Raw genomic sequence first — 25,432 nt, forward strand, 5'->3', positions numbered from 1 at the left:
TGAAACTTTCAGGTGTGAGGGTTTTCATTTCAGTACCGGGCTCAGGTTACCATAGAAACCTGAATAATTTTCTTTAGTAGGTTATCCAGCTAATTAGGCTGCTTTTAAAGGTCACACTAATGTGAATTCAGTTGAATCGAGGTTTGCATATGTGAAATTTTGTAAGCAGCGTATTCCATTTATATCAATTACAAAGCTCTGCATGCATCACATTATGACTGGGGTCTGAGCCCCCCTAAAGGTTTGATCCTAGAATCGCCCCTGCCTGCTCACCTCCCACTAACGCATACCAGGACTGCTGAACCTGAGGGACCTAAGACAACCCCCCTCACAGAAACCTTTCCTCTGCCAGTTGATCAGAAGAACCTCTGACTGTGGGAATGGGGCTGATAAGGAGATGGACAGAAACTCTCAGGGGACCTCGAACTGATGAGCCAATCAGAAGAACTGAGACCCTAACAGAGGACTTCATGTTCTGCAGATGTGCTCTGGAGTTTTGGCTCATGAGTAACAGACAGAGGCTTCATTGATTGGGTGATTGGTTTAATGGTTCAAAGCTTTTCTAGAGCAAAGTGTCCCTCAGCAGCCGTGTAAAAGCTCGATGTGTGTAAATGAAGATTAGGTGTGACTGAGTTTTAAAATATAAACAGATATGTGTAAGGCTAGTGGTTAGAAGCGCATTTAAGAGTTTTACTTAGGAGTAGTGGAAAATGATAATTCTGCCGTTTAAGTTTGTATTTAAATTGTTTTTGGGTTTAAGTGGAAATTACTCCAAAGCTGCATCTGAGCACGACATGGTGTACCCGCCTCTCGCCCTATGGCAGCTGGGATAGGCTCCACCCTATCTATGCTACCCTGAATTGGATAAGTGTAAGAAATTAATTATAAAACTGAAAGTTCCAGCTCCGAATTCCAGAAGCTGAACTACAAATAAAGTTTTAAACTTCAGGAGGAAAAAAACGGAGGGGAGTACTCGTGTGACCTGCTGCGGTCATGTGACTTGCTGTGGTCATATGATCTGCTGTTCAGTCTATGCGGTGGTCGCGTAGAGTTTATCTGAGAGCGTGAGACCAGCTGAAGCAGGTGTACGCAGAGGTGAGTCTGCAGTCAGATTGTGTTTGATTTTAGACGTTAAAGCTGATGCGCGAGTTTCCAGGTTTATAGTTTGTGAGACTCAGTGCGACGCATACACACACTCAGAGCTGTATATCTGTCTGACCGTTTCTATCAGAGTCCGTTTAAAAATACTCCACGTTAACTTCACACCGAGGGAAACTGATCGCTTCAGGATCGATAGTCGAACTGATTGTGAGTCGGAGACGTTTCGGACTGAAAGTGAAACTTAAGTTTCTGTGATTTTATTTATTTATTTTACCGTTTCCGGTCGTTTTTCACTTAATCTGACACGAGCCGCGCGTTTCCGCCTAAAGATAAATGCAAAATAATGCAAATAAAACTTTCTGTCACGCGGAGGCAAACTGATCAGCTGAATGAAATCGAGTTAAACTGATTCTTAATCAGGAACGTCTCGTGATCGACCCACGAACACGAACCTCACATCTTCCTGAAATCACATGTTTCCACAGCAGTCTGAGGAACCCAACAGACTTCATTCAGATTTCTCTCATTTTAACAGCACGCAGTTCAAAGTGATTCCATGAGTCACAGCTGGAGGTGTTTCCTGTGTTCCTACTGTAGAAAGGTGTGTGTGTGATAGCCTGAGCAGTACGGCTCATGTTTCAGAGTCTGTCCTATGAAGTTTGGATAAAATCGGTTTTAAATTTCTTGTTTGATTTTGTTAAAAGCTGCCTCACAGCATGAAAGTCCCGGGTTCGAATCCACCATCTGGCCTTTTTGTGTGGAGTTTGCATGTTCTCCCCATGTCTGTGTGGGTTCTCTGGATTCTCCAGCTTCCTCCCACAGTCCAAAGACATGCCGTTAGTGGGGTTAGGTTACCTGGTGATTCTAAATTGCCCATAGATGTGAAGTCTGTGTCTCTGTGTTAGCCCTGTAACAGGCTGGGATAGGCTACAGCCCCCCCAACCCTGAAAAGGGTTGGGGTTAGGGATAAGTGGAAGAAAATGGATGGATTTTTTTTTTTTTATTGGGGGGATGCAGAAGCCAAGTTATATCTAACTTAAAGAAATAAACAAAGTTAAAACACCCATAAACAAAATATTAATCAGACTGATGGTAAAAGCTTTTGGTGGCTGTTAAAGAAATAATAAGCATCATCATCTGTTCACATCAAATGAGCAGTGTTAGTATAGATTTGATTGTATTTGATTTAAAATTTTACTTTGTTTTCTCATCTGTTTTTATTGTTTCAGGGTTTCATTTTCAATAGTTTTGTGCTCCATCATTGAGACAGATTAATCTTGATGCCAGTTCTACTGGTAATTATCGACCTATTTCAAAACTGCCATTTGTTTAGCAAATTATTAGAGAAAATTGTAGAAAGTCAATTTACAGATTTTTGACCCTTTTCAGTCTGCGCTTTTAAAAGTCTACAACAGGGCTCTTCAACTCCAGGCCTCAAGAGCCCCTGTCCTGCAGGTTTTAGATGTGTCTCTGCTTCAACAACACCTGAGTCAAATATAGAAGTCATTAGCAGGACTCTGGAGAACTTGACTGCATACTGAGGAGGTAATTCAGCCGTTGATTGAGGTGTGTTGGATCAGGGACACATCTGAAACCTGCAGGACAGGGGCTCTTGAGGCCTGGAGTTGAAGAGCCCTGGTCTACAATGATCTCTTAATGGCTTCTGGTGTCGGGAACTGTTCTGAAATCATTTTTACTTGATCTCAGTGCAGCTTTGATACTGCTGATCATTTTACCTAACGGGCTTAAGGTTCTGGCTGGTCTCTCTGGCTCAGCAGTAGACAAGTTTTTCTTCTTGCTTATCTGACAGGACTTTCTCTGTCAGGACCAGCACGTTCAGCTCTTACATTGCCTCCTTAACTTGTGGGGTTCCACAAGGTTCAGGTTAATTTCATTTCAATGACTGAAATTTTTTTTCTTTTTTTTTTTTTTAAAGTTTAAGCTCTAAACTACTGAACAGTCGTCTGATTTTCGGCCTTTTCTGTTTCTGGATGTGAATGAAGTCAACACTTCCTGTCTGTGATCGAGCTGCAGGACTGTCTGTAATTTATGAACAAACGTGTTACCGATCCAGTCGTCGTGCACTGATGTGATTGTCATGGTTTACCTGTTCTTCCTGTACCACCTGCAGGACCTGCTCACAGCTTCACCTGTGACTGTAAACCAACTGCAGGTATGCTTCAAGTGTCAGAATAAAGTTGTGTGTGTAAATGGGTGACATCACCTGTGTGTAAACACCAGCTCAGTCCAAAACAACTACACAGGTAAACGGGGAAAGAACCAGTAAATGACTTCCTGCTCTGCAGATTGATTCACATAAGGGATCCTGAGGTCATGTGATGAATCACATGTCACAGAAGGGAAGTGAAAGGAGCACATGATCACTGATTATTTTTAAAGAACAAAGTTGAACTCCTCAAAGCTGTGCAGTGAATTTTCCTCTGGTGTGACGTTGTTCCCCACTTTGGGTCATGTTCACAACACGGGTTAGAAATGCTCTCTCATATTTGAAGATGAAGAATTGTGGACAAAACAGAATTTTGACTGCATTATTCATCAATGCAAAAACAGATTCAGTTTATGGTGCTATGGAGATTGATCATTATGAGGAAGAATTCATCATGCTTTATCATCTGTGGATATTCCAGCTCAAATCTATAAAGTACAAACAGTTACTGAATTTGAGCAGACTCACTCTTTAAAAAAAAAAAAAAAAAAAAAAGATTTCATGCAGCAGCAAGGTGACGCAGGTCTGGAAGCCTTTGAAATGATCAGTAACAGCTTTAAAATGAACTGGCTTGTAAAATTTCAAGAATCAAAGCAGTACATGAACCATCTTTACCTGTCAGACCAGCAAAGAGGACCTATAAACACAGCTTTTCTCAGAGACGCCACGCTGAACTACAAACCTATTTAGTTTAAACAACTCTTTTTACCCAGAATGGATGGACAGCAGCAGCATCCAAGTCTGAGGGTTGGGGGCATTAACCCTAACCTGTTTTTCTCACTGGATACTGGAAAAATGTGAACTCCCTGCTGCTGTTGATGCTGCTCTCCACAGGTTCTTAAGCTCATGTTCTCATACACCTGTCAGGAAACTGAAGAGGAGTGTGTTATTGGTTGGTTTGTTTGTTTTAAATAAAAACAAACACATCCAGAACCTCCCCAGCACAAATGTTCTGCTCTTCTGTTTATGGTATTTATGGTCGGTGGTGTTTTGTTCTCCTGAACTTTGTTTCCTCTCTGATTGTTAACCTGTTCATATCGCGTTACTGTTACATTACTGTTGCTTCAATAAAGTTAAAACAAAAATGTGAGGAAAAAAAATAGACATGCACACAGTGATGGAGTCAGATTATAGTTGCCATGGGAACGATATTGTAATGTTTATTTTTATTTGGTAATCCACCCCCATTCCTTAGCGCCGCCTCCTCTCAGTGGTCATTTCCTGTCTGCTTTCAGATGCAGCTGCTGTTGGCGTGTTACTTCCTGTTGGTGTGGCTCGGCGCTGAAGCGGCTCCAGCTGCAGATGAGATCACGTACCTGCCGGGCCTGCCAAAACAGCCGAGCTTCAAGCAGTATTCTGGATACCTGAGCGTGGCTGATGGAAAACACCTGCACTACTGGTCAGTACGCGAGACACGCCTGAGGCCACGCAGAGTTAAATGAAGCAGGAAGGCCGCCACCATGCCTGGGCATTGGGTGACCTCTTCTTTGTGTTTTCAGGTTTGTTGAGTCACAGAACAACCCGTCCTCAGACCCGGTGGTGCTGTGGCTGAACGGCGGCCCTGGCTGCAGCTCGTTGGATGGACTGCTGACCGAACACGGACCCTTCCTGGTAGGTAAACTCCACCCACCTGCCCTCTATAGGTGGACTCAGAATTTGCCCCTCCTGTTGACCTTTGACCTTTGGTGTTTCAGATCCAGAGCGATGGAGCAACGCTGGAGTACAACCCGTATTCCTGGAACAAGGTATCTTATCGCCATGCTGTCATGTGACATGTGATAAGGTCACATGGCTTAGGTCAAAGCTGATTGGGTGACTTTCTGTGTGCAGATTACTAACATGTTGTACCTGGAGTCTCCAACGGGGGTCGGCTTCTCATATTCAGATGATAAGAACTACGTCACCAATGACACCGAGGTCAGTGACGCCTGAGACTGCTGCTGATTGGCTGCCGGGAAGTCAGTTGATTAAGTTTTTTTTTTTTTTTTTCTCCCCCCTGCAGGTGTCGATGAACAACTACCCTGGCTCTGAAGGAGTTCTTCCGCCTGTTTCCAGAGTACAGCAAGAATGAGCTCTTCCTGACCGGAGAGAGCTACGGAGGAATCTACATCCCAACACTCGCTGAGAGGGTGATGGAGGATAGCAGCCTCAACCTGCAGGTAACCCACCTGATCTGTGAGTCCAACTTCAGTAATTTAATGTCTTCCTCCAAACCATCAACGTGTTTATTAGACCCCATTCCTACTAGACTGCTCAAAAAAACAGTCCTTCCATTAATTAATGTTTCAATCTTAATATGATCAATCTGTCTTTATTAGTTGGCTATGTACCACAGGCCTTCAAGGTGGCTGTAGTTAAACCACTACTTAAAAAGCCATCACTGACCCAGCTGCCTTAGCTAATTATAGGCCAATCTCCAACCTTCCTTTTCTCTCAAAGACTCTTGAAAGAGTAGTTGTAAAACAGCTAACGGATCATCTGCAGAGGAACGGTTTATTTGAAGAGTTTCAGTCAGGTTTCAGAATTCATCACAGTACAGAAACAGCATTAGTGAAGGTTACAAATGATCTTCTTACAGCCTCTGACAGTGGACTCATCTCTGTTCTTGTCCTTTTTATTACAGAGATTAGAGCATGCCATAGATATTAAAGGTACTGCACTGCAGTGGTTTGAATCATATTTGTCTAATACATAGCTGAAAACAGTTTTCCTGGCACTCTGTGCAGTCTTGTAAATGTCTAGCCTTACCACTTCCACAGGAATAAGAAAATAAGCAGCAGCCAGGTGCTGTTAATTAGATGAGTTGACTGATCATCATCGGTGTGAGCAGCTCTATGAAAGGAGACATTTTGTCAGTTTGCTGATCTGGAGCATTCAGGTGTGTTAATGCTACAACCTTCCCAGGAGTGGACATCCCAGTAAATTCAGTTCCAGCCCAGACCATACAAACAAACCCTAGAGCTCCATCTCAGACTTTACAGGCCTCAATTAATGTATTAAAGTTCATGACAGCACAGTTAGAAACAGACTAACAAGTATGGCCATATTTGGAAGGGCTGCAGGAGAAGGCCTCTTCTATCTAAAAGAACATGGCAGCACAGCTTAGGTTTGCAAAGCTGCATCTGAAAAAAACACAAGACTTCTAGACCAGAGTGCAGATGTTTGTCCAGAATTCACGGCAGCATGTTTGGAGGAAACCAAACTCGGCACATCAGCATGAACACCTCATACCAGCTGTCAGCACGGTGGAGGAGGGCTCCTTGCAGTCACTGAGTGGACCATGAACTCCTCTGTATACCAAAGTATTCTAGAGCCACATGTGAGGGCGTCTGTCCCACAGCTGAAGCTCGGACCAAACTGGGTCATCAACAGGACGATGATTCCAAGCACAGCAGCAAATCTCCAACAGAACAGCTGAAAAAGAAAAGAATGAAGGTGCTGCAAAGGCCCAGTCAGAGTCCAGACCTCAGCCTGACTGAATGCTGTGCTGGGACCGTCAGAGAGCTGTGCACAAATGAATGCTGCAAACCTCACTGAGCTGAAGCTACGCTGTGAAGGAAAGTGGACCAAAACTCAGTGATGTGACAGACTGATGAAGTCACACAGGAAACATCACTGTAGTTACTGCTGCTGAAGGAGGGTCTACAAGCTGCTGAATCGGGGGGTGGAGTGCTTAGAGTGATGTAACTGTAGATATGTTCATGTTCAGCTTCAGTTATGCAATTCCACAGGCTTCTGTGCTGGGACCGATACAAAACACTGCAAACAGGTTCTACTTATCTGTGGCATGCTGCTTGTTGAGGATCATGTGACCACTGAGGTATCATCAGGAAGTGAATCTGACTGGAGAGGCCAGGAAATGGCCTACCTACCTGCTCGACCAACTTTACCGCAAGTGTACCTGCGGTTAAAAACAGTGTCGTGTTTAACCTGTGGAAACATTAGCAACCCGCTCATGTTAGCTGTGTCCTCACCTGTGGTGCAGGGCATCGCTGTGGGAAACGGGATGTCGAGCTACGAGATGAACGATAACTCTCTGGTGTACTTGCCTACTACCATGGCCTGCTGGGCAGCCATCTATGGGCGGAGCTTCAGACCTACTGCTGCAGCAGTGGGAAATGCAACTTCTACGACAACCAGGATCAGAACTGCACCACCAGCGTGAGTATGACCTGTAGTCCACCTGTCGTCTACCCGTGGTCCAGTGTCTGTGGGATCTCTGGTGTTCCGTTATATATCTGAGGTGTGCCTCAGGTGACAGGTGTTTTGTGTTTCCTCTGCAGGTGGGGGTGGTTCAAGACATCGTCTACAGTTCAGGGTTGAACATGTACAACCTCTACGCTTCCTGTCCAGGTGGAATTCAGCAGAGACTCAAGTGAGTTTCAAACTTTAACCTTTGACCTGTGATGTATTTTGTCAGTGAACTCACCTGCAGTAGGTGTGGTGCTCAGCCAGGTGTCTTCCTGTTTGTTCTCAGTGTTGAGAAGGGCCAGTTGGTGATCCGAGATCTGGGAAACTCATTTATCAATCACCAGTTGACCCAGCTGTGGACGCAGGTGAGTTCAATTCACCTGATAACTAAAATGGAGTGTCTATAAAGCCCTCACCTGACCAGGTGTTTCTCTCACTGTAGAAGGTCAAAGGTCTGGCAGCGTTGCTCCTGTCTGTTCGCCTGGACCCCCCCTGCACCAACTCCACCGCCACCTCCCTCTACCTGAACAACCCGCTGGTCAGAAAAGCCCTGCACATCAGCCCCGATGCTCTGGACTGGGTCATCTGCAGGTAATGCACACACACACCTGATCCCTGTCCCACCTCACGTGTGCTGACTCTCTGCCTTACACTTGCAGCTCTGAGGTGAACCTGAACTATGGTCGGCTCTACATGGATGTCAGGAAACAGTACCTGAAGCTGCTTGGCGCTCTGGTCAGTGAAACTCTGCCCACTTTATCCAGTTTAAATGTTTCTAGTGTTTAACATGACTCGCCTGTTTAACCTGTTTAATATGGACTGGATGGTGTTGGTGGGGGTGTGTCCTTTGGGTCATGTTAATGGTTATGTTCTCCATGCAGAGGTACCGGATCCTTGTGTATAACGGTGATGTGGATATGGCATGCAACTTCATGGGGGATGAGTGGTTTGTGGAGTCTCTGCAGCAGCAGGTGGAGTTAAATTCTAATCGATGAGCCATCAATCCTCTGTAGAATCACCTGATCAATAAACTGACTCTCAGGTGTGCTTACCTGTGTCTCAGGTGGAGGTTCAGAGGCGTCCGTGGATCTATAATGATGCTGATGGTCAGCAGGTTGGTGGCTTCGTCAAAGAGTTTGATAACATCGCCTTCCTCACTGTGAAGGTAAAAGCCACCTTCATCATCACCATGACTGTGTGATGTCATAATTTGGGGGTGGGGCTCTGTTGCTCCTCATCTGCCATCTGAGAAGTTTTGTTTTTGTTTTTTTTGTTTTTTTTTGTTTCTCTCATTTCCTCTTCCATGAGACCACCTTTTATTAACCTTTTCTACAATATCTTTATTTATAAAAGAAAAACAGGAATGAGATGTTTGATTTATTTGTTTTGAGAAAAATCCTTCAAAGCAATTTTCTGGGGAAAAAGCCAAAGTTCAAAAGCTAAAATCATTGTGATTTATAACAAAAATTGACTCTGGTCAAGATTTAGGCTCTGTCAGAGGGTCAAAGTTCAAATGTCCCCTAAGTCAAACTCCCTCCCTCATTTCCCACGCTGAGTAGCAAAATCGATTCAGGAGCTTCCTGATTGCTGTTCGATTTGCTATGGGCTCTAAGATATCTCACATTAAAACTTTATTTATCAAAAACAGAAAAGGTCAAAGTTCAGTCACAGATGATCAGCTGAAATAAAGGAAACAGTTTTCATTAGTCACAGGTCTATCAAACAAGAAACACCTTTAAAGGCAAATATCAGTCTGAGATGTCACCGCCACCACCTCCTGCCCTCACCCTAATAAACGTAATCTGACACATTCTGTCCTCTGGTGGATTTTCTGTAAACTGCAGTAACAGCAGATCCAAAATGGCTGTCCTCCTGTGGTGGGTCACTGTTTTTAATTTTGTTAATGTTAATAAAGTTACAGTACAAATAACATGAATGGTGTTTTTTTTGGGAGATGTCTGGTTTTCCAGGTGAACATCTGAGTTGTCATTTCAAGTGCCTGTTTGATCTGACCTTTGATCTCTGTCCTCTTGCAGGGTTCAGGCCACATGGTTCCATCAGACAAACCAGCTGCTGCCTTCACCATGTTCACCAGATTCATCAAGAAGCTGCCCTACTGACTCCTGACCTCACAAGCTCCTCATCTGATTTGATTCTTTTTTTTTTTTTTTTTTCCTCCCCCACTGCCAGCCAATCAACATGATTCTCTTCTGTGTTTCTTGGCAACCGGATTAATGTAGAAGGACATTAAACATTTCAGACTTCAGCCAATCACGTTGCTCCTCTTGGCCAGCTTCCTCACCTGGTCACCTTTTTGGTTGTCATGGAAATGAGCACTGCCACCATTTTTTTTTTTTTTTTTTTTTTTTTTTTTTTTTGTTTTGTTTTGTTGTAAATGTAAAATTTGCTGGTTTGATTTAAAGGGAAATAAAATCAGATTTTAATGAGTCTCGACTCTGATGTTGTTATGAAATGATCTCCATGTTTAACTCTGCCCCCACCAGTATCAAAGGTAAGGTGAAATGAGGTGAAAACTGCTCTGGAGTTTGTGTCCTCTGCATTGTGACATGAATTCAAACGTGTTCTTTCAGTGACCTGTTTAACCCACTAATCTGAAACTTGACATTCATCCAGCAGAACTTCCTCAGGAATGACAATGTTCCAGCTGTCCTTGAAAAATGTGAACATCTTTAAACTGAACAATAACATTTGTTTAAATAAAATCAAAAACTCTGAAAATACCTTCAACAGCCAGAAAATTCCATTTTCTTCTCATTTTTAGGTGTTCTATAAAGCAGCCTCTGTGGAACCCTTCAGAACTCAGGAACCAGACTGCTGAGGTGGAGAGTTCAGACTTACTTGCTAACGCGATCAACAGAAAAAGGCCTTAAAACTCTGAACATTTTTATGGGAAAGCACTAATTATGGGGTAAAAAAAACTAAAAACATGAAACTCCTGCTGATGGCTGACATTGTCATTTTCTGTCCTGCTTGTTATCAGGTGAGGGTCGTATGATTAATTTGCATCATAACAAATCTTTTTTGAAAGGTAAAAAGTCACAAAAGCAAAAAGAGCCCTGAAATATCCTCCAAACAGTCTAAGGTGGAAAGTATTTCAGTGAGTGGCCTGTAAAGGGTTCTGTTTTCACCGGTGTAAGAAGGGAAAAAAAACACCAAATTATCACATCGATGTATTTTATTAGAAGTCGTTTCTCAGGTGGTGTAGTAGTTAGCACTGTTGATGCACAGCAGGAATGTTCATGGTTCAAATCCACTGGTTTTTCCTGTGTGGAGTTGGCATGTTCTTTCTGGGAACTCTGATGACCTCTCACAGTCCAGAGAGGTAGGCATAAGTTTTTACCAGAGCCTCCGTCAGGGTTTAAATGGACACAGAAATCATCACAGATACTTTAACCTTCATTTGTCTCAGGAAGCACTCACAGCTCAACCTTCCTCCCTCCTCAGGTTCCTCATTGTTTCAGTTTTTTGGAAATCCTGATTTTTTTTTTATTTAGCAGTGTCTCTATAAAACATGTTTCTTTATATGGAAAAATGGGGCGTGGCAGTTTGCAGATTGATGGTAGCGAGCATTCACCTGTCCTTGCAGAGTTCATTTATAAGTGCACATTAGTGAGAACAAAATGAGTCTTGCCCATGCAGTACCTTTTACACTTTTTGGGTTTATGGCTGAGCAGGTATGGGGTTAATTTATATAAGTAGGTCAAGTGGGAGGGGTCAGCAGGCGTCGAGTCATATTTTTTTTACCAGGCCACAGAGAGGGTGCAGACTAAGGTGTTTATGTCTGTAAGTTTGCTGCATTGTGGATAATAAACTGACCCCAAATGCACCTTTGGTATGGACTTTACCTGTATTTTTTGAACTGCGTAAGATCCAGTCCTGAGATGCCTCAGTGGCCATTTGTTTGTTTTTTTTATTTATTTTTTGGTGTGGACAAATAGCCATTACACGCTCTGAGAACACGCCTGTACCTGAACAACAAAAAAGAAACAGTTCAGAAATATTTTGGTGCTTCTGGTTCGTGACAAAGATACTTATGAGCCCCTGAAACAAGATCCAGGTACAGGTTCCACAGTCTCACAGTGGTTTCACCCCAAACCACTGATTGTAATGACCCAGGCATTTTTTCACATCTTGGCGCAGGTGATTATGCACATGAATAATAGTGAGTCACAACCACCTCCAGGGGACCCCCCCAAATACCAGGGACTCTCCACCATTTGGTTTGAGAACTGAAGAAGCCAGATGAGCGGTGAAGCATCTTCAAGAAACTTAAAGAAGTCCAGTTGCCTTTTTTCAAGCTCCAGAGAAAAGTGGTAGATGAAGTGATGCTCCATGATGCCTAATGCCTGCTGCACCAGCCTGTAGGGGCAGTTTCATGATCTGCAGTTGCTTCAGAAGGTCAGGTCCCGGTTCAGAAATGTTATGTGCCCAAAATATGAGGTCAATTGACTATCTGAATATCCTGAAGGACCATCATATTCCAATATTCTGAACATATTCAAACATGACAAATCCAGAATTCATTGGGCTCAAACAGGAAGCAATGAGACATCATTTCCACACATAGTCTGGACCTGAACCCCCTGAGAGCCTTTGGGATGGAGAAGACTTTATAAAGCACTCAGACTCGCCATCATCAGTGCAGGAAAAATAAAAGCACCCCATGGATGGAAACAAATGTTGTGATACTGCATACTGCATCAAAAACGATGCCAAATATAGTGTGTGAGTTTTTTTTGTTTGGCTGGGCAGTGTGTTTATCAAACTTTTGTTTGGTAAACAAAATTCTGGATTTAAGAAACAAAAAGTGCACCGAGAGAAGAGAGTGCAGCCGTCACTGCAACAGAAGAAATTACCTGTAAAGATGAAGGCTGAACATGAAGTCAGCTCACAGTCATTGTAACAGAAAGACTCCCTTTTTTCTCTTGTTTATTTCTTTCAGGGACCATTTACAAAAATACACATACAAACAAACTTAATAACTATAGACAAACTAATATCAAAATATTAATCAAATATGAGCAAAATTCCATAAAACACAAGCAAATTATAATAAGATGAACACACACAAGACCGAGTACTCAAGATCCCATTTTTCACATCATGAGTGTAGATATGGAAATCTGTACAAACCTTCAACATCCTTGGAAGCATATTCCAGGATTTAAAGCTGACTGCACAGGAGCAGTGCTTCGTTGAGGCACACTACAGTCCCTGCTTACAGGGTTTCTGTCTTTAAACATCATGCAGTAAGTTCATTTTCAAACGTGCATCACATGCTAGAGGCCTCTTCCTGTTAGAAGGGAGTTCTTTCTTCCCACTGTCACTAAGTGCTACTCACAGGGGGTCTTCTGCTCTCTGACAGTGCAGTGTTTACCTTATAGTATGAAGCACCTTCAGGTGACTGAAAAGCTTCAGATAGCCTGCAAGTCAGTTATGTTTATCATCAATCGCCTGTTTGGTACTTTGGTGAATGATGACGCCACTACAATAAATTAACATTATGTCCGAATAAGCCAATCAAAATGCTTCCCCTCTCCATCCGGCCGTCAGCGTGTTGCCATGGTTACCACCGTCGATGATCATGTTACCATGGAGACGTCAGAGATTTTAATACAGCTCAGTATGATATTTCTCGAGGCTTTTTTTCTGTAGCTGGTCAAATTGATCAGATGATCGATGCTGATAAATGATCAATGTTTCTGATCTGACCAATACCCGCGGTGACGTCATTCTGTTTCCTTCTTCGTGAGGGAAGTCAGTGAGGTGGAAAAAAACCTGCTGATCAGCCAATCTGCAGCCCGTCTGTGCCTGCACCGTCCTCCTTCTCCCTACACCTTCTCTTCCTCCGTTTCTCCTCCTCCGCCCTGCGGCAGCGATGCTCCTGCCGGCCCTGCCCGGGTTCGGTGCTCGGTCCGTGGGCTGACTGTATCTCGGTGAAGTCGGTGCAGGTCGTCGGTCCGTCATGGTACAGAAATCCCGGAACGGCGGGGTGTTCCCCGGAGCGCAGGCCGACCAGAAAAAGCTGAAGGTCGGCTTCGTGGGTCTGGAGGCCGGAGGAACCGACTCCAGCAGGGACGGTGCTCTGCTCATAGCGGGTAACCAGCTGCGGGAGGGGAGGGGGTAATCTGTGTGTGTCTGTGCTATTAAAACCAGGTGATTTCATGTAAACACATACAGGACATGTCACGTCTTCACTCTCGTAATAAAACCTGAAAACCTTTCTCCTGAAGGTTTGGACCAATCAGCTTCAAGCTGTGTTTGCTGAGAGGAGGCTTGAATGTGATTGGCTGTGGACCGAGTTTACTTTGTTAGAAACGGAAGTCTTTCAAAGCATTTAAATTTGAGCAGAAGGAACATGTACTGCGACACCACCAGAGCAGCTTTGTGTGATTCACAGGTCACAGTAATCCTTCTTTATTCATACTGGGATCCTCAGGTCATCCTCTGTCTGAAACAAACTCGCTAGCTCCTCCTCCTTTAAGACAACTTTGCTCTGATTGGCTTCCCCTGACAAAGAGCTGGCAGGTGGGCTTCTGTCCCTCTCTGTGACATCATGGAGCTACAAGAGTATAAAAACTGTGATAAACTGAGTGTTTAGAGCAGTGTGCAGCCTGAGGTTTGGGCTCACAGGGACTACTGTACATATACTGAGCTCACTATGAGAAACTTCATGTTTGATATGAATGTCAAACGCAGGAACAGGCGATATATATTTTTTTTCCAACAACTTTTATTGTTTTTTACAAGAAAATAGCCAACATGTAAACATAACAGAATAAGTATCATAAAGATTCAAACCTGGCCTAACAAACAGAAAGAAAACCCAAAACATAACATAAAACAAATAGAACAAACTCAGGAACAAAGCAAATACCCTCAACAAAACAAAAACAAACAAATAAAATACTTTTTCAGGTTGCCTGTCGTTTCAACATTACAGTGTGAGATGCATCAATCCGGGACATCAGGGAGAACAAGTCTCCCTACATGATCATAGAAACGATCCCACATTGCACTCAATTTATTCTCTCTGCCCATTAGCATAAATCTTATTTTCTCCAATTTAGCAAAGTAAAGGACTTCTCTGACCCAGTGGGTATGTGATGGTGGTGATGAAGATTTCCATTTTGTTAGAATTAGGTATCGGGCCAATAAGCAGACAAAGGCTGCGAAAGCTTCTTCCTGAGGAGACAGGTGTATGTAAGGAGGTGGTACCCCAAATACTGCGATACTAGCAGCAGGCATAATTTGTTTTCCGGCAGTCTTAGTTAGCGAGTCAAATATCTCTCCCCAGTATGATCTCAGTTTAGGACAAGACCACATCATGTGAGCATGGGTTGCGGGCGTCAGACAACAGCGGTCACAGGCAGAGTCCACATCTGGAAACATTTTTGACAACCTGGCTTTCATTAGGTGTGCACGATGTACTATTTTACATTGAACAAATGCATGCTTAGCACAAATAGAAGATTCATGCACTGTTCTAAGCGCTTTATTCCACATATCGTCAGTTATCTGCTCCTTCAGGTCTTCCTCCCACAGCCTCCTGAGAGGAGTCGCAGGAGTCAGATCCAAAGAGTAAATCTGAATATAAATGTATGAGATCATACCCTTCAAAGATGGGACTGGTCTAAAAAAAAATCTAAAGAAGAAACTGGGGGCTCAGCAGGAAAACAAGGAAATCTGTTATTGACGAAGCTACGAATCTGCAAGTATCTAAAAAAATGTTGCTTTGGCAGGGGAAATTTTTGGGATAATTGCTCAAAGGAAGCAAAGACATTATTCATATATAAATCATTAAATGATCTGATGCCTAAGTTGGACCAAACGGTGAAAGCGCCATCTACTAGAGATGGGGAAAAGATGTGGTTTGATGTTATTGGGGCCTGCAACGAATATGACTGAAGCCCAAAAAAAGTCTGAATTTTTTCCAAATTTTCAAAGATGTCTTAACAATTATATTCTTCGTATACAGGTCAGTGGCAGATTTAATAGGGGAGTGAACCAGAGCCGACAGAGATACTGGTCAGCAAGTACTGGCCTCCATTGATAGCCATATTGGGATGGAAGCACCTAAATTTGGGTGAAGCCAAAACTGTAATATTTTAAGATTAGCTGCCCAATAGTAGTATCTAAGGTTAGGAAGAGCCATAACACCTAAGGATTTAGGTCTTTGCAATAGCTGCTTACGCATCTGTGGAGGCTTTTTACTCCAAATAAAGTCACATATGCAGCCATCCAGATTTAAGAAGAAAGTTTGTGGTAAGAAAATAGGAACACATTGAAAGAGATACAAAAATTTGGGGAGAATAATCATAGGAACAGGCGATATATGACAGGTAGCCAGGAAACATGGCTGTAGCCTGGAGTTGAATGAATGTCAGGGCATCATAGATCATAGATCATGTGCTATGATGGTAGATACATCATAGCTCAATATCAAACCAGTAAAACTGATGATTTATCAATTTCTGTTCTTGAGCAGTTCATTTATAAGTCAAACAGAAACAGGAGCACTACTCCTTAACTGAGCAGCAGGTAAATAAGTGTGTGAGCGTTGCGATCTGATGTATGTTTCCATGTTCAGGTGGAGATGAGGGTCCTCGGCGGCAGCGCAGCAGCGTCTCTGGAGGGAAGAAACCGCCGAAACGAAATGCCCTCTACAGACGCCTGCAGAACTTCCTGTACAATGTCCTGGAGAGACCCCGAGGATGGGCCTTTATCTACCATGCCTACGTGTACGTACCTGTCTGTACACCTGTACGTGTGGCACCAATCGAAAGCTGCTGAGAAAAAGGTTAGAAAGGTTAGAGAGAGAGATACTGATTAATGAAATCAATCAGTAATGAATTAGGTGTACAGAGGTCCATAGATCCTCACTCTGTGTTTCAGTAACACACTGACTAACCTGAAGCAGGCTTATCAGGTCAAAGCTGACTGATCTTTGGAGAAACTGTGTGGAGTTTTCATGGGTTTTATTCTCAAAGAGAACCTCATGAAGATTTCAGACACAGGTGTGCACTCCTCCCTTCACAGAAACCAGAGAACAACAGCCTCACATGCAGGGGTAAAGTGGGATTTGGCAGGTGGGGGAACCCTAAGTTCAGGTGTAATGGGGCAGGAGGGGTATAAGACTTTCCTTGTTATAATTTCTATTGTGAGCTCCGGCTGATTTGTCTTCTTTGTGGACAGGCTATGATCACTTGACCTGCTGCTCTGGGGTTAACTGCTTTGTGTGGATTCAGACACTCTACCATATTATCATAGATACTTTCTAAGCCCTAGTCAGTATACAGCCAGTGTAAAGCTGGAATTTAGAAAGTGTTTCTAAAGAAGAGTTAAAAATTCAAATTGATGACTTCTAGAAGCAGGTCCTGCTGGTCAGTGGCCATACTGGAACACATCTGGAACATCCTGAAATACATCTGCTCTGCCAAACAGTTGATTCTACTATTGATTCTTGTTTGGTGTCATTTATTGCATTGGATGATTGAAGACTTATTGGTAATTTAACAGTTTATTCATGTAACTATCAGTGGTGTCAGCAGCATGTGAAAGAACCACCCACAGACACAGCAGCCTGGCACGTCCTCCTGATGCTGGTCACCAGCTTGGTCACACACTGCTGTGGGACGACATCCCATTCTTCAACCAGCATTTGTTGCAGGTCAGCCAGGTTGGCTGTGTTGGTCACTCTGGCACAAAGAGCATGCTCAAGTTGATCCCACAGTGTTCAATAGGGTTGAGGTCAGGACTGCAGGCAGGCCATCCATCCTCTCCACTCCCAAATTCTGGAGGTAGTCTCTGATAAACCCACTTTGTGGAGGTGAGCGTGGATCTTAGAGGACAGAGTTCGGTCACAGACTGTGGAGATATGGGATTGTGACTGGTTGCAGAATCTCATCTCAGTATCTCTCTGCACTGAGATTGCCTCCAATAATGACAAGTCTGACTGTCAGCACCCGGGGTCCCAGAAGCTCCAAATAAGAGTCAATAGCAGAATAAGCTGTTTGGAAACAGATGATTTTCATGGGCACAGCCCTCATACTCAACCCACAAATGCAGTTTCCTCTCAGATGTGGCTCCACATCTGTAAGGAACTGTTAAGAAACCATTAATGTCAACTGCTGTCAACATTATTAACAACATATAATGATTTTTTTTATGTACTATTTTTAATAGTGTTTTGATCTTGCTGTGTGGTGTATATAACATGTTTTATGTTGTTTGTATATATTGAGAGCCACATTTAAGACAAATTTTCACTGCTTTGCAATGGACAAAGTTTCTCTGATTCTGGTTTAAGGGGAATAAACAGGCTTTCCAATGGGATAAGATTTACTGCCAAGAAAAATCATTACAACAATGAAATAATCCACCAAACACATTTCCTGACTTTTTGTGCTAAGTTTATATGTACGTAATAGTCAAGTTTGATCTTAAAAAAAGTGTAAAGCTTTGCTAACTTTACCCACATATATTGTGAAGTTAAACTTCTACCACCATCTTTGCTGCTGCAAAGTTCTTACATAACATTCCAGTCAGTATTATTTCAGTACCATCTCTCTAATAATGTGTCTGATGTCATCCAGGACATGACTGAGCAGTGTACACAGCATCCTTCACTGCAAAATATGCAGTTTAACATGCACTTACTGTGTGGTATCACCCATAAATAACACGGTGGCGCAGTGGTTAGCACTGCTGCCTCACAGTTAGAATACCATCTGGAAGGTCTGGGTTCGATTCCACCTTGGCCCGGGCCTCTCCCTCTCTCTGTGTGGAGTTTGCATGTTCTCCCCGTGCTTGTGTGGGTTTCCTCCGGGTACTCCGGTTTCCTCCCACATTCCAAAGACACGCACTTACTGGGGTTAGGTTAACTGGCTAATCTAAATTGCCCATAGGTGTGACTGAGTGCGTGAATGTGAGTGTGAAAGGTTGTCTGTCACTCCGTGTTGGCCCTGCAACAGGCTGGCGACCTGTTCAGGGTGTACCCTGCCTCTTGCCCTATGACAGCTGGGATAGGCTCCAGCCCCCCCGCGACCCTTAACAGGATGTGCGGAAGCGAATGGATGGATGGATAATTAGTTGTCAAATACATTTCTTAGTATGAATTAACTAGATTACATCAAGTGCTCATCTACAGAGACCTACTGTCTAATTAAATAACCTCAGATGAATGGGAGTGTCACACGTAAGCTTTAAATTTCCAGTTCATCAGAGGTCGCTGAGCAGTCCTGACCTCTGAAAATAATCTTTAATCTTCTTGTTCTCTCTTTCTCAGAGTGACATTATCTCACACTAATGTTTATTCTCCCTGAAACGCAGACCTGGGGTCAGTTTTCATGTTCTGTGTTCAGGTTCCTGCTGGTGTTCTCCTGCCTGGTTCTGTCTGTGTTCTCCACCATCAGAGAGTATGAGAAGAGCTCAGAGGATGCACTCTACATACTGGTAACCATTCAAACATCACGCTGATGTCACACTCACATCACATAAACATCACACTAACACCAAGCTGATGTCATGCTTGTGTCACACTAATATCACTCAAACATTATGTTTACATCACACATACATCACACTAACATCATGCTGACATCATGCTAACGTCATGCTTATGTCATGCTAACATAATGCTAACATCACGCTAACATCATGCTAAATCACACTTATGTCACACTAAGATAAAAGAAAACTTTAATGTACAGAGAAGTACAGAGAAGAAGGATAAAATAAAATAAAATAGAATAAAATAGAAAAACACTATATACACATATATACAGGCATGGTCCGGTACTGCGTACCACTAAAAGTGTCATTAGCAAACCTTTGCATTTCATCTCGGAGTTCTCCGATGTCCTCCATATTGCCCGCTAATAAAACTATCATCCTGAACACAGTTGATTCATGACTTGAAGCTACACTGGCTTGGAAAAGTATTCATACCCCTTGAACTTTTCCATATTTTGTCACATTACAACCACAAACATACTGCATACTGCATAACTGCAATTTCCCCATTTGTGGGACTAATAAAGGCATTCTTCTTGATAAATATATTTTGTCGGTGACATTTTCTTAGGGTCTTCATGTTCTTTTTGGCCGAAGATTCAAACCCAATTAAACCCCAAATATCCAAAAACTCACTGGGACGAGCAGGTTCCGGTGCAGGCTGTTTATTAGACATATTAGTTACACACAACACAGACAAAAACCAAAACACAGACAGTAACATAGATGAGACTGAGGTACACACACACAGAGAAGAGAAGAGGGAAACAGAGAGAGAGAAAGATGCAGAAACAGGAAAGGAAAAGAGGACAGGAAAGAGAAGAGCACACAGAGAGAGGTGAAGTGAGACAAAGAGTGGCAAACGTTTTATATCCTATACATGAATACCACCCACTTGCCTTTGACCCCTCCTAATTTACATAAAGTCTCAGCCCATGAAACTTGAATCCCAACCAATTGTCTTTTGGTTAAACTACACCCACTCTAAAGTCACATGTTCAAGGCGCACACATCACAGGGGTACCTTTTGGTTTATGACAGTTCAGACAGGTGTCACAAATGATGAACATTTCTACTCAAACATCTGCTAGGATAACATCGTCAGTACCACTCCACTTAGCCAAGTCTTATCTCTACCCCCTCCTAGCCAGGAGAGTGCGAGGATGGGGGCCTACAGAACTCCATTTTAGGAATGTACCTGTCAGATAACACTGCTGAAATACAACATCAGGTTACAAGTGTCAAGGCGAACAGTACTCATTCTAGCAACTTTCCCAAAGCTTCAAACAAATGCAACCAGGTTCATAACAGGTCTTACCCTCACCCCAGTGACCTAGAAAACATAAAGCACTCTATACATTAGTGTGTGTGCAAGGGGCTTCCCCTTACTTTGCACAAGCCATAAAAATGGTGTATGGTATCTAACACATGAGAATAATGACTCCAGGCACCAGTATGAAGGTCATACAAAATATAAAATAGTCTCAGTATAAGTAATAAAAGTAGAATTAGTGACAATACAAATAACATTGGTGAAGAATAAGAGTAGATATATTCCCATATATATGATGATAAATGAAGTTACACTGACTCAACAGAGGCCCCTAAGAACAGGGCCAGTAATTAGCCATGGGGAAAGTAGAATAAAATATTGAGATAATAAATGAGTCCCCAGGCAATGAAAGAGTGGCCCTCACAGTACATGTTATGGAATGATAGATGTCCCCCTGCTATGGCTGGGGAAAGTCCCGTCCAGCATACAGTACAAGATATTGAAAATGACGTGGGCTTCATAGATAATTGGCAAAGTTTCTGGGGAAAACCTGGTCTTGTTAGGAGAGACGGCATCCATCCCACTTTGGATGGAGCAGCTCTCATTTCTAGAAATCTGGCCAAATTTATTAACCCTCCTAAAACCTGACTACCCAGGGTTGAGACCAGGAAGCAGAGTTGCAGTCTTACACGCCTCTCTGCCGCTTCTCTCCTCCTGCCATCCCCCCAAAACCCCATCCCCATAGAGTCGGTGCCTGCTCCCAGACCACCAAACACCAAAGCTAAAATAAGCAAAAAGCTATTTAAGCATAAAAATTCAAAAACAATAAATAATACAGCTTCATCAACTGCACCAAAGAATAAAACAATTAAATGTGGATTGTTAAACATTAGGTCTCTCTCTTCCAAGTCCCTATTAGTAAATGATTTAATAATTGATCAACGTATTGATTTATTCTGCCTTACAGAAACCTGGTTACAGCAGGATGAATATGTTAGTTTAAATGAATCAACACCCCCGAGTCACAGTAACTGTCAGAATGCTCGAAGCACAGGTCGAGGAGGAGGATTAGCTGCAATCTTCAATTCCAGCTTATTAATTAATCACAGACCCAGACAAAGTTTTCATTCTTTTGAAAGCCTGACTCTTAGTCTTGTCCATCCTAATTGGGAAAATCAAAAACCTGTTTTATTTGTTATTATCTATCGTCCACCTGGTCCTTACTCAGAGTTTCTGTCTGATTTCTCAGACTTTTTATCTGATTTAGTGCTCAGTTCAGATAAAATAATTATAGTGGGTGATTTTAACATCCATGTAGATGCTGAGAATGACAGCCTCAACACTGCATTTAATCTATTGTTAGATTCAATTGGCTTCTCTCAAAATGTAAAGGAGCCCACCCACCACTTTAATCATACTCTGGATCTTGTCCTAACATATGGCATAGAAACTGAAGACTTAACAGTATTCCCTGAAAGCCCCCTCCTGTCTGATCATTTCTTAGTAACATTTACATTTACTTTAATGGATTACACAGCAGTGGGGAATAAGTTTTATTACAGTAGAAGTCTTTGTGAAAGTGCTGTAACTAAGTTTAAGGATCTCATTCCTTCATTGTTATGCTCTTCAGTGCCAACACAGTGCAGAGCAGCTACCTAAACTCTGCTCCCAGTGAGGTCGATTATCTCGTCAATAGTTTTACATCCTCACTGCGTATAACTTTGGATACTGTGGCTCCTCTGAAAAGGAAAGCTTCAAATCAGAAGTGCCTGACTCCGTGGTATAATTCACAAACACACAGCTTAAAGCAGATAACCCGAAAGCTGGAGAGGGAATGGCGTCTCACTAAATTAGAAGATGCTCATTTAGCCTGGAAAAAGAGTTTGTTGCTCTATAAAAAAGCCCTCCGTAAAGCTAGGACATCTTACTATTCATCATTAATTGAAGAAAATAAGAACAACCCCAGGTTTGTTTTCAGCACTGTAGCCAGGCTGACAAAGAGTCAGAGCTCTGTAGAGCCGAGTATTCCCTTCACGTTAACTAGTAGTGACTTCATGGATTTCTTTACAAATAAAATTTTAGACATTCGAGAAAAAATTATTCATAACCATCTCAAAGATTATTCTTCATGTTCGGCTGCTTTCAGCACTGCTGGTATTTGTTTTGACTCTTTTGCTCCAGTTGATCTTTCAGAGTTAACTTCAATAGTTACTTCCTCCAAACCAGCAACATGTTTGTTAGATCCCATTCCTACTAGACTGTTCAAAGAAGTCTTTCCAATTATTGATGCTTCAATCTTAAAAATGATCAATCAGTCTTTATTAGTTGGCTATGTACCACAGACCTTCAAGGTGGCTGTAATTAAACCTCTACTTAAAAAGCCATCACTTGACCCAGCTGTCTTAGCTAATTATAGGCCAATCTCCAACCTTCCTTTTCTCTCAAAGATTCTTGAAAGAGTAGTTGTAAAACAGCTAACTGATCATCTGCAGAGGAACGGTTTATTTGAAGAGTTTCAGTCAGGTTTCAGAATTCATCACAGTACAGAAACAGCATTAGTGAAGGTTACAAATGATCTTCTTACAGCCTCTGACAGTGGACTCATCTCTGTTCTTGTCCTGTTGGACCTCAGTGCAGCTTTGATACTGTTGACCATAACATTTTATTACAGAGATTAGAGCTTGCTATAGGTATTAAAGGTACTGCACTGCAGTGGTTTGAATCATATTTATCTCATAGACTCCAATTTGTTCATGTAAATGGGGAGTCTTCTTCACACACTAAGGTTAAATATGGAGTTCCACAGGTTTCTGTGCTAGGACCAATTTTATTTACATTATACATGCTTCCCTTAGGCAGTATTATTAGAAAGCATTGCATCAATTTTCATTGTTATGCAGATGATACTCAGCTTTACCTATCAATGAAGCCAGATGACACACATCAATTAGTTAAACTGCAGGAATGTCTTAAAGACATTAAGGCCTGGATGACCTCTAATTTCCTGCTTCTAAATTCAGATAAAACTGAAATTCTTGTTCTCGGCCCCACAAATCTTAGAAACATGGTGTCAAACCAGATACTTACTCTGGATGGCATTACTTTGGCCTCCAGTAACACTGTGAGAAATCTTGGAGTCATTTTTGACCAGGATATGTCCTTCAATGCACATATTAAACAAATATGTAGGACCGCTTTTTTGCATTTGCGCAATATTTCTAAAATTAGAAACATCCTTTCTCAGAGTGATGCTGAAAAGCTAATTCATGCATTTATTACTTCTTGGGTGGACTATTGTAATTCATTATTATCAGGCTGTCCTAAAAGCTCCCTGAAAAGCCTTCAGCTGATCCAAAATGCTGCAGCTAGAGTACTGACAGGGACTAGAAAGAGAGAGCAGATTTCTCCCATATTGGCTTCTCTTCATTGGCTCCCTGTTAAATCTAGAATAGAATTTAAAATTCTTCTCCTCACATACAAGGTCTTGAATAATCAGGCACCATCTTATCTCAAAGACCTCATAGTACCATATCACCCCAACAGAGCACTTCGCTCTCAGACTGCTGGCTTACTTGTGGTTCCTAGGATACTTAAGAGTAGAATGGGAGGCAGAGCCTTCAGCTTTCAGGCGCCTCTTCTGTGGAACCAGCTTCCAGCTTGGATTCGGGAGACAGACACCCTCTCTATTTTTAAGATTAGGCTTAAAACTTTCCTTTATGATAAAGCTTATAGTTAGGGCTGGATCAGGTGACCCTGAACCATCCCTTAGTTATGCTGCTATAGGCCTAGGCTGCTGGGGGATTCCCATAATGCACTGTTTCTCATTCACCTTATTTACTTTGTTTATACTCCACTCTGCATTTAATCATTAATTGATATTAATCTCTGGCTCTCTTCCACAGCATGTCTTTTCTCTCCCCTCAGCCCAACCGGTCGCAGCAGATGACTGCCCCTCCCTGAGCCTGGTTCTGCTGGAGGTTTCTTCCTGTTAAAAGGGAGTTTTTCCTTTCCACTGTCACCAAGTGCTGTTCATAGGGGGTCGTTTTGACTGTTGGGTTTTCTCTGTATTATTGTAGGGTCTTTACCCACAATACAAAGCGCCTTAAGGCGACAGTTTGTTGTGATTTGGCGCTATATAAATAAAATTGAATTGAATTGAATTGAATTGAAAGGGCCTCTGATGCCAGTATGAGAAGCATAGATGATAAATGAAAATAGTAAAAAATATCCCCATAATTTCACTGGAATTTAATGTGAAAGACCAACACAAAGTGGTTACAATTGTGAAGTGGAAAGAAAATTATACATGATTCAAAACATTTTTTACAAATAAAAAACTGAAAAGTGCGGTGTGCAAAAGTATTGAGCCCCCCTGAGTCAATACTTTGTGGAACCACCTTTTGCTGCAGTTACAGCTGCAGGTCTTTTAGGGTATGTCTCCACCAGCTTTGCAAATCTAGTGACTGAAATTTTTGCCCATTCTTCTTTGCAAAACAGCTCAAGCTCAGTCAGATTAGATGGAGAGCATTTGTGAACAGCAGTTTTCAGATCTTGCCACAAATTCTCGAATGGGTTTAGGTCTGGGCCTTTCTATCACATTAATATGTTTGGTTTGAAACCATTCCATTGTAGCCCTGGCTTTATGTTTAGGGTCGTTGTCCTGCTGGAAGGTGAACCTCCGCCCCAGTCTCAAGTCTTTTGAAGACGCCAACAGGTTTTCCTCCAAGATTGCCCTGTATTTTGCTCCATCCATGTTCCCATCAACTCTGACCAACTTCCCTGTCCCTGCTGAAGAGAAGCAGCCCCAGAGCATGATGCTGCCACCACCATATTTGACAGTGGGGATGGTGTGTTCAGAGTGATGTGCAGTGTTAATTCTCAGCCACACACACAGCGTTTTGCATTTTGGCCAAAAAGTTCAATTTTGGTCTCATCTGATCAAAGCACCTTGTTCCACATGTTTGCAGTGTCTCCAACATGGCTCCAGGCAAACTGCAAATGGGACTTTTTATGGTTTTCTTTTAACAATGGCTTTCTTCTTGCCACTCTTCCATAAAGACCACATTTGTGCAGTGCACGACTAATAGTTGTCCTGTGGACAGATT

General features: G+C 42.5%; 2 protein-coding genes across 3 annotated transcripts in view; both read left to right on the forward strand.

Moving 5' to 3' along the window:
- The first annotated feature begins 3,074 nt into the window (after positions 1–3,074).
- Positions 3,075–9,901, forward strand: ctsa (cathepsin A). Its single transcript, XM_030728866.1, is given in 16 exon segments — positions 3,075–3,274; positions 4,564–4,727; positions 4,828–4,939; positions 5,023–5,073; positions 5,159–5,245; positions 5,331–5,348; positions 5,350–5,487; positions 7,314–7,371; positions 7,374–7,489; positions 7,612–7,703; positions 7,806–7,884; positions 7,962–8,110; positions 8,179–8,254; positions 8,401–8,490; positions 8,583–8,684; positions 9,556–9,901. Coding segments are annotated over 16 exon segments (1,491 nt in total). The 5' UTR covers positions 3,075–3,199; the 3' UTR covers positions 9,640–9,901.
- A 3,225-nt stretch (positions 9,902–13,126) lies between these two features.
- Positions 13,127–25,432, forward strand: part of kcnq2b (potassium voltage-gated channel, KQT-like subfamily, member 2b) — a 124,883-nt gene continuing 112,577 nt past the window's right edge. Inside the window, exons 1-3 of one of the 2 annotated variants that reach the window (XM_030728743.1) lie at positions 13,127–13,638; positions 16,131–16,281; positions 18,904–18,994. In XM_030728743.1, the coding sequence (XP_030584603.1) occupies positions 13,506–13,638; positions 16,131–16,281; positions 18,904–18,994 (375 nt within the window). In that variant the 5' untranslated portion in view covers positions 13,127–13,505. Of the gene's footprint in view, positions 13,639–16,130; positions 16,341–18,903; positions 18,995–25,432 lie in introns of those variants that run through there. The other variant, XM_030728744.1, reaches the window with a different exon arrangement.

The sequence above is a fragment of the Archocentrus centrarchus genome, chromosome 5, assembly GCF_007364275.1.
Source record: "Archocentrus centrarchus isolate MPI-CPG fArcCen1 chromosome 5, fArcCen1, whole genome shotgun sequence".
Taxonomy (NCBI): Eukaryota; Metazoa; Chordata; class Actinopteri; order Cichliformes; family Cichlidae; genus Archocentrus; species Archocentrus centrarchus.